Source organism: Capsicum annuum, chromosome 7 (genome assembly GCF_002878395.1).
Source record: "Capsicum annuum cultivar UCD-10X-F1 chromosome 7, UCD10Xv1.1, whole genome shotgun sequence".
Lineage (NCBI taxonomy): Eukaryota > Viridiplantae > Streptophyta > Magnoliopsida > Solanales > Solanaceae > Capsicum > Capsicum annuum.
In genome coordinates, this window is record NC_061117.1 from 1,133,103 (window position 1) to 1,142,686 (window position 9,584).

The 9,584-nt window shown below is 31.5% G+C and overlaps 1 protein-coding gene, 1 long non-coding RNA gene and 1 other non-coding gene across 3 annotated transcripts; all 3 read right to left on the reverse strand.

Annotated features, from left to right (window-relative positions):
• Positions 1-119: 119 nt before the first annotated feature.
• Positions 120-4,117, reverse strand: LOC107877524 (ribonuclease MC). Its single transcript, XM_016724187.2, has 3 exons — positions 3,757-4,117; positions 1,097-1,551; positions 120-384 (listed from the first exon to the last, which is right to left on the reverse strand). Exons 1-3 carry the CDS (start codon positions 4,072-4,074, stop codon positions 240-242), a joined length of 918 nt encoding a protein of 305 aa, XP_016579673.1. The 5' UTR covers positions 4,075-4,117; the 3' UTR covers positions 120-239.
• A 1,220-nt stretch (positions 4,118-5,337) lies between these two features.
• On the reverse strand, positions 5,338-6,845 carry LOC124899980. The gene is made up of 2 exons (XR_007057522.1): positions 6,422-6,845; positions 5,338-6,065 (listed from the first exon to the last, which is right to left on the reverse strand). It is a non-coding gene; the product is annotated as an uncharacterized LOC124899980 (long non-coding RNA).
• A 1,165-nt stretch (positions 6,846-8,010) lies between these two features.
• LOC107877523 lies at positions 8,011-9,584 on the reverse strand. Its single transcript, XR_007057521.1, has 2 exons — positions 9,462-9,584; positions 8,011-8,324 (listed from the first exon to the last, which is right to left on the reverse strand). It is a non-coding gene; the product is annotated as an uncharacterized LOC107877523 (transcript).

Genomic DNA, 9,584 nt, shown 5'->3' on the forward strand with positions numbered 1-9,584 from the left:
TTGCTAATAAAATCATTTTATTATTGATTTTTAATGAACGTGATTGATCCAATTTTAGAAAAATGAAAAACATGAATGTTGTGCTAAATTTTGATTTGTACGTCAAAAATAATAAATAGTAAAAGAAGAAACAAAATAAACTTTTATTGAAGGAACAATAATAAAATTAAAGTACAATACGAATAAGTACAAGTGGGGGGGGTTTACAACATTTTTACTCCATTCTCCCCTTTTATTATTTATTCTAAGCCAAACATTAATGTCAACCATTCATTAAATTTAGCCCTTGATTTTTCGAACGTCGAATATGTCACATATGTTTCTTCTTGAAATCTCGGCGACCGCAATGTTATTGGTATTGTTGGTGCTGGTGCTGGAGCCAGACTACGAAAAATAAAATAACGATCAAATCAGTGATAATGCAGAAAAACATTTATATAATCAGCGTACATAATTAAACTCTAATATTAAAGTTAAATCAAAAAATATATATTTGAATAGTGAGATCTAAGATGTATCACTTAATTATAATTAAGTAATAATAGTACTTGTATAAATACATACTATTACTTAATCATTGATACTCTATATATTTAATAATAACTCTTTTTATTTCAATCTCCTACATGACACTTATAAGACCACAAAATTCAAAGAGTACTTAATGTATTATGATCACATCTTTAATTTAAAAGTTAACCTTACTTCTATTAAATGTCGTACTCGTTCAAACTAAAACATATAAAATGAAACAAAGGAATATATATTCTAAATTCTAACATGTCTAAGATCATAAATTTCAAAAGATCTTATCGTCGCACAATTATTATGACATAGTAACTAAATGTTAATTTCCTATTAAGACACCATCAAATTAACTATGGCGTGTTGCTAGTGAATTTCCGTTAAAAAGTCCGTCTAAAATGTTACGGACTAGCCAATTTCTGACGAATTACATTCAAAATTACTAAAATTTCGACGGAGACACCATCGGATTACGACTTGTAAAACGGTCTGAAATATTACCGACTAGCCAATTAATTAAATATATATCGCATGCAAATAAATTTTGTTACCAATTAATCAAAATCCTTACCTTGGAGGTCCAGGAGGGATCACAATGTTGGGAAACTTATCGCAATTTCTTGCACGCGGTGGGCACGTGACAAAGTTAGAGCCATCCATAGTAGTGCACACGACAGCCTCGCTCAAGTAACCATGAGTTGTGTTTGTCGAATCAATTGCTGTACATCTCAGGTAAACACCGAGAGCAGGAGCAGGAGCAAACACAGTTTGAATAGCCTTAATAATATCATCTTGAGTGTAAGCCACGTGATCAGATGAAACAATGTTACTTGATGCCAAGTAATTGTACAAGTTTCCCCTTGTAAACAAGCCATTAGTCTTTATGGCTGCATCAAAGTATTCTTTTGCTGTTGTTAACCCACACACTCCATGCTTTTCCCACTCATGTATCCATATGCTATATTGGGGTTGGTTTTCTTTAAGTTCTGGCCAAAATGTGTTAAGTTGTGCTTCTATTGGTCGAAACTGCAATCCAAACAACACAGCACAATTTAACTTTACTAAATTTATGTATATGTATATAAGTACTTATCAGCTTGTCTTGATAAGTAAAATTATTTTTATATGCATATGCATATATTTATCAGTTTGTCGTAATAAGTAAAATTCTCTCTATATAAATATATATATTTATCTGCTTGTCCTGATAAGTAAAACTATCTCTATATGTATATGTACGTATTTACCATCGTTATCGCTATATGTATATGTATATATTTACCAGCTTGTCATGATAAGTAAAACTCTCTCTATATGTATTATATGTATATATTTATCAACTTGTCCTAGTAAGTAAAACTATCTTTGTATGTATATGTATATGTATATGTATATGTATATGTATATGTATATGTATATGTATACCAACTTGTCCTAGTAAGTAAAACTATTTCTATATACATATATATATATATGTATATATATATATTTACCAGCTTGTCATGGTAAGTAAAACTCTCTCTATATATATGTATATTTATATTTTTATCTGCTTGTCCTAGTAAATAAAATTATATGTGTGTGTATATGTTTACCAGCATTCTCTCTATATGCATATGTATATGTATATATTTATCAGCTTGTCCTGATAAGTAAAACTATCTCTATATGTAGATGTATATGTATATGGTAACCAGCACTCTCTCTATATCTTTATATATATATTTACCAGCATTCTCTCTATATGTATATATACGTGTGTATATATTTACCAGCTTATCCTGACCGATAAGTAAAACTATCTTTATATGCATATGTACATGTATATATTTACCAGCACTCTCTATATGTAGGGATGACAATGGTGCGGTGCGGTGCGGATTTTTTCTAAATTCGTAAATTTTAAAATCGCACCGCACCGCATCACCTTTAAATCCACATAAACTCGTCCCACATTCATACCCGCGTATAACCGCACCGCACAACCCCATGTTTTTATTTTTTTATTTTTTTTGAAAAATTTATAACTCCATTGAAAATCATAATATTTTCAAATCTACAACTATAGGAAATAATAACTAATTTCTATTATATCACTTTTCACTAAAAAATTGTCAAAAAGTATAACGTGTACAAGTAATGATCAAATATCATATTTTTATTAAAATGAATAGAGATTTTTAAAAAACTACTATAAAATTATTTATTTGTAGTGTTATAAATGTCGTTTTAAGTATCATAAAATTTTAAGTAAAGAATACATATAATTTTAGGTATATTTACGAGAACAATACCATTTTTTAGCTTTTTTTAATTTAAACTCATATATACCCGCAACCCACACCGCACCATTTAAAAAAAAAAACGTACTTTAACCCGCTCCGCACCCACACCGCACCGCATAACTTAAAATCCGCACCGTCCCACATAGTTTAAAACCTGCACCATATCGCACCCGCACCACCCCATTGCCATCCCTACCTATATGTATACGTGTATATTTACCAGCTTATCCTGATAAGTAAAATTATCTCTGTATGTATATGTATATATTTACCAACTTGTCCGGATAAGTAAAAATATAAAATTATATGTATATATTTATCAGCTTGTCCTGATAAGTAAAATTATGTGTATAATTTATCAGCTTGTCCTGATAAGTAAAGCTATCTCTATATATGTATGTATATATTTATCAATTTGTCCTGATAAGTAAAAATATAAAATTATATGTATATGTATATATTTACCAGCTTATCCTGATAAGTAAAACTATCTCTATATGTATATGTATATATTTATCAACTTGTCCTGATAAGTAAAAATGTAAAATTATATGTATATTTATATATTTACCAGCTTGTCTTGATAAGTAAAAATGTAAAATTATATGTATATTTATATATTTACCAGCTTGTCCTGATAAGTAAAATTATATGTATATATTTACCAGCTTGTCATGGTAAGTAAAACTATCTCTATATTTATATGCATATGTATATATTTACCAGCTTGTCTTGATAAGAAACTATTTCTATATGCATATGTATATATTTAACAGCTTGTCCTGGTAAGTAAAACTATCTCTCTCTATATATATGTATATGTATATATTTATCAGCTTGTACTAGTAAGTAAAACTCTCTATATATGTATATGTATTATATGTATATATTTACCAGCTTGTCCTAGTAAGTAAAACTATCTCTATATGTATATGTATATATTTACCAGCCTGTCATAATCTACAGGTACAGTAATGGTGCAGGAAATTGTTTTTCCATTTGCATCAGCTGGCCAAAGTCCATGAAGTGTGAATTCATGATCACGAATTGGTTTAATGCACTGAGCTGGAGGTCTTAGCTTCAGACAAAATGTTGGTGGCCATGTAAGCACATACCACATCAGTGCTGGTACAGGAGGGGCTTTGAGATCATCAACATGAAGAAATAAAGTTGTTTTGTCTTGGTAACTAACATTAAAAATTATTGCAAGTAGAACAATTATGAGTAGAAGAAAAAGAAGAAGAAGGTAAGAAAGTTTCTTCATGTTTGGTTGGGGGAGGATTGGTTGGTTGAGTGGATTGATGAAGCAATGGAGGGGGTGATTTATAAGAAAATTTATAGGCAAGGGTGGATCTACTAAGACGGTGGCAAAGTCAGGATTTTCATTGAGGGGGTTCAGAAGTATATATATACGAACTAGTCGAAGAGGTTCAACATTTATTATATATGTATAAGAAATATTTTTAACCATGTACAAATAGTATAAAAATTATATAATTTTCCGTCGAGTGAGGTTCGTATGAACCCCATGGAGCAAAGGTGGCTCCGCCACTGTACTAAGGTCCCTGGGTGTCACGTGACATTGCTTAGTCAGAAAAAAATTATTAAAGAAATAAGCATTCAGTGCCTCCGAACTATGGTTAAAGTTGTTGCGACACAGTCTAACTTCACAGGGATCCTATTACCTGTCTGAACTTATTTTTAGCCTTTTTTTAGTCACTCTTTTGTGTTGATGTGGCACCTTTATTATATAAAATGGGGTCCACTTCAAAGATACCATGTCAACTAAAAAGATTGACAAAAATACGTTAAAATTTAGCTCAAAAACTAATAAGATCATTGTGAAATTGAAGTATATCTTAGCAAATTTTGTCATAATTCAGGAGGTACGAGATACTTTACTCTTTATTAAATATGTATATATATATATATATAAAATTAAAAACGTGAAACAGTTAAATGGTAGTATTATAGGTTACTCTAACTTGATGTAAATACATTGTACGTTGTTCGAATCCACTTCTAAGCAGGCAAAACGTCCAAATCATAGCCGGGAGCGAGTCGAATTTCTAAATAAAAGTAAAAGAGTAAGCAAAAAAATATGAACGCTCCTGCACTATATGAACGACTTTTTGGCGGAAGGGTTGGAGCTCGGGGCAGATTCAAAAAAAAAAAAACGGCTGATTACTCGGATTGATTCTCGCATCCTTATACCCAAAAGAATGAACGAGTTTGATTTGAGTGTTCATCAATCGGGTGAATCTATATGCTTCGGGATGGTGACACGAGAAATTAAACTGTCGATTGAAACTGCAATTTACGAAAATTATAAACCTATATTATTTGTTGTCAGCAAATAGTAGAGGTTTTAAACCTCCATAAATTACGATTTTAAGCTTCGTAATTTATCTTCTTTTTTTTTTAGTGTTGTATATACTATATCCTTTGTTAGAATTGTTGTACACCACAAACTACTATTGTGGAATGTTTGAATTATTGTAGAACCACGTTTATAATATGAAATATATATACACAAAAAGACATGTCTTATTTATATCATCAGAAACATACAAGTTTGAGTCATTGAGTGGTCCACTAGCTAGGATGATATTTGAGATTTTGACCCAAATCATCCCTTATGTTTCACCATAACTTTTATTACATCCCTATAATATCGTACTTAATCTAAAACATCCTTTAAGTTTCTCAAAGTTGATCAAAGACATCCCTATAATATCGTACTTAATCTAAAACATCCTTTAAGTTTCTCAAAGTTGATCAAAGACATCCCTATAATATCGTACTAACCTAAAACATTCTTCAAGTTTCTCAAAGTTGATCAAAGACATTCCTCTGTCACTATTACCGTCTATAATTAACGAAACTTTTCTCTTGGCACGTGACTTTTCTTTATCCTCCATCTTCTTCCAAAATCCTTATTCTTGCCTCCTATTCTCCTTTTTACAGAACAAAAAGGTACTTTAGGAATGCTTGAATAGGGTTTATAAATTGCACGATTCATAAATTCACTTCAACGGGGACAATTTACCACCGCCTTACAACCAGAAGGAGAATTAAAGCTACAAATATAAACACTTGTTAATGAAATTCATTGCTTTAACTGCCCTCAAATTTCTCCACTTCAAGAAGAAAAAAAACTTGTGGAATTGATGAATCCATCCTTTCGCATAATTTCACTAAGTTCAACTCCCTGGACTCCCTCAAGAGTAACAGCAGCCCCTCTGAGATCAAGTCCTGCAAGAATAAATTATTCAACCATTAGAAACCCTATTCAAGCTTTCCTAAAGTGCCATTTTGTTCTGTAGAAGGGAGAATAGGAGGCAAAAATAAGGATTTTGGAAGAAGAAAAGTCACGTGCCAAGAGAAAAGTTTCGTTGATTATAGACAGTAATAGTGGCAGAGGGACGTCTTTGATCAACTTTGAGAAACTTGAAGGATGTATTAGGTTAGTATAATATTATAGGGATATCTTTGATCAACTTTGAGAAACTTGAAGGATGTTTTAGGTTAAGTACGATATTATAGGGATGTAGTTAAAGTTTTGGTGAAACATAGGGGATGATTTGGGTCAAAATCTTGATAATATTTACCTATGTAAGGGTAAAAATGTATAGTGGCTTGGTGAAATATCAGACCACGACTTGCGCAGACTAAAAGTTCTCTCCGAACCGTACGGACTGGATAGTCACCCATCACACGGCTCTCGAACCCAACCTGTGGTGGATCCCGGGAGACAAAGTCAAAACGCAACATTCTTTGCCCCATACTTTGAGATTCTCTTCTCCTGTTTTACGAATCATATGACAGCAACTTTATCAGTTCACATAATTATCTATTTCACTTTAATAAATATATATGAGCATCAAGTAATTATACAAAACAACAGCAAAGGGATAAGAGAGGCTCAATATATGAGGTTGGATATCCTTAATTATTAATAAACACACATTTTTTCTAATGAGAGGAATCTCTTTAGACATCACATAACAAAATTCTTCATGAAAAAAAAAAATTCACTAGAAAAAAAAAAAAAAGATAATATTAGACAATAAATTCAATGGATGAGAATTTTTTCCAATTTCAAATAATATGTTTTGGTTTGATTTTATTTTTTTTTTCTTATTTTAGCTAAAGGACCACTAGGTAAGTTTTGTTACAAATAATACATTCGATTTCACGTGAATGAATATTAAGACTATTTGTATGTTAGCAAATTCGACAAATTTGTATTAATGGGTAGATGGTCCTATTTAAATTTTGGTATGAGTAGCTTATTCATTACATAATAGTGATCTTTAGAAAAGGAAAAAAATGCAGTTCGGTGCACTAAAGTTTTTATTATGTTCAGAGCTCAGGAAAAGGCGCAGCGATATCATAAGTGTTTATCGTACGCGACCTTACCATTTTTTCAAAAGATTTTTTCCACTGCGCTTGAATCCATTACCGCCTAGTTACACAGTAACAATTTTACGACTTACGAGTTACTCAAAGGCTAACTACCTTTAAAATCTCAAACTATATCATGTTTATATCAAACTAATAAATTAGAATATTGAGTTTTTACACACTCTTATATATGTGTGTGTATTTCACCTTAATTTCACCCACTCGTAGTATATTATTAATAAGGTCTGGTCGATATAAATAATTAGTCTGAATAAGTGTTTTTGTGAATATTAAATTTTATCTATCTCATATTTCACAAAACTTAATCATGAAATGTCTGCATTTTATCCCATTCAACTCAAAATTATTTCATGATAGAATTATAATCTCAAGAATTTAATCCTGAATAATTTAGTCCTATACCAAATGACACCTTAGAGATTATAAAGGTGGGAGGAGTATGGCATTGCATTCGTACTTTGATTACCTCAGATCATAAATAAATTTTGTGCCAGATTATCTTTAAATTGGGCAAGATAATGGATAATTGGGTGGCTTTTTAAAATTTGAAGGAATATTATACCACTATTTTTGTAATAAATCCAAAATTTTAAGACAAAGACATATTGTATTATTTAAGCATAGAAAATTTTAATTTTTGTCTGTTTATATATTTAAAGTAGGACTCCCAAAATATATTTATATATTTTGCTCTTCATGAAATTCTATGTTATCATGAAAAAAATACATAAAGTAGCATACTTAAGTATTAAATTACAAAAAATAGAGACACTTTTATCAAATTACATTATGTAGCATTAATAAGTTGTTTTCACTTACACGTCTTCAACTACAACAGTCTTTTTTTGATAAGTTTAAATCACTAGACTGAGTGTCTAACGATCTTTTATTAACAATAAAATTTAAAGTTCAGTATGAATAAGTACCGGGGGGGCAGGGGGATTTTGGGTTTGGGAGGGGGTGGGTATGGGTTCTTTCTCTATGTGTGAAAGTCCCGATGTGAACTCCTCTACTGATCTGACTCCAGTGGATTCTTGAGAAGCCAATTCTCTCTCTCGATCTAGATCTACTTTATCGACAAGAGCTCTTAATGAATGAGCAATGAATTCCATCACCAGCACCACCGAGGTTTCAAGAAGAAACATATGTGACATATTCAGAAATAAAAAACGATAAAATCAGTAATAATGCAGAAAATATTTATACAATCAGTGTACATAATTAAACTTTAATATTTATGTTAAATCAGAAAATATATAAATGAATAGTGAGATTTAATATGTATCACTTAATTATAATTAAGTAATAATAGTGCTTGTATAAATACATACTATTACTTAATCATCGATATTCTTTATATTTAGTAGTGACTCTTTTTATTTCAAACTCCTACATGACATGTATAATTAAGATTAGAAAATTCAAAGAGCATTTAATGTATTATAATCACATCTTTAATTTAAAAGTTAACATTACTTCTATTAAACTTCGTACCCGTTCAAAATAAAATATATAAAATGAAATAAACAAATATATATATATATATATATATATATATATATATATATTCGTTCTAACATGTTTAAGATCATAAATTTCAAAACATCTTATAATTGCACAATTATTATGACATAGTGACTAAATGTTAATTTCCTATGGAGACACCATCAGATTAATTAACTATGGCTAAGTCCATCTGAAATGTTACCGACTAGCCAATTTCTGACGAATTACGTTGGAAATTCTTTTAACATATTCAAAACCTCAAATTTCAAAGTAAATACCAAATTTCGACAACGGACAATATCACTAGTGAATTGTGCCGTTATAGGGGTTTTGATGGTTCGGTATGTCCGTCACAGCCAGAACCTCGGCTCGGGTCACAACAAGAATGGTATCAGAGTCGCTCCTGTGTCAACCATGTCAATGTGGGCCTGAGTTCAAACTGAGTTTAGGCAAATCCCGGTAAGGCAGGGCAAACCTCAGCGAGGACGCTGAGACCCGAGGTCTTACCCCCTAGTGACGCACATTTTAGAGCGGCCTGAGTCCAGAGCGGACATTATCACTAGTGGGCTTGGGCTAAGGGTGTCTCTTGGACCTTCATGCCCATCGCCGCCAAGACCTCGGGTTTGGATCGGGTCGTGACAGACACACTAGCTAATAATTAATTAAATATATATCGCATGCAAATAAATTTTGTTACCAATTAATCAAAATCCTTACCTTGGAGGTCGAGGAGGGATCACAATGTGGGGAAATTTATCGCAATTTCTCGCACGCGGTGGGCACGTGACAAAGCTAGAGCCATCCATAGTAGTGCACACGACAGCCTCGCTCAAGTAACCA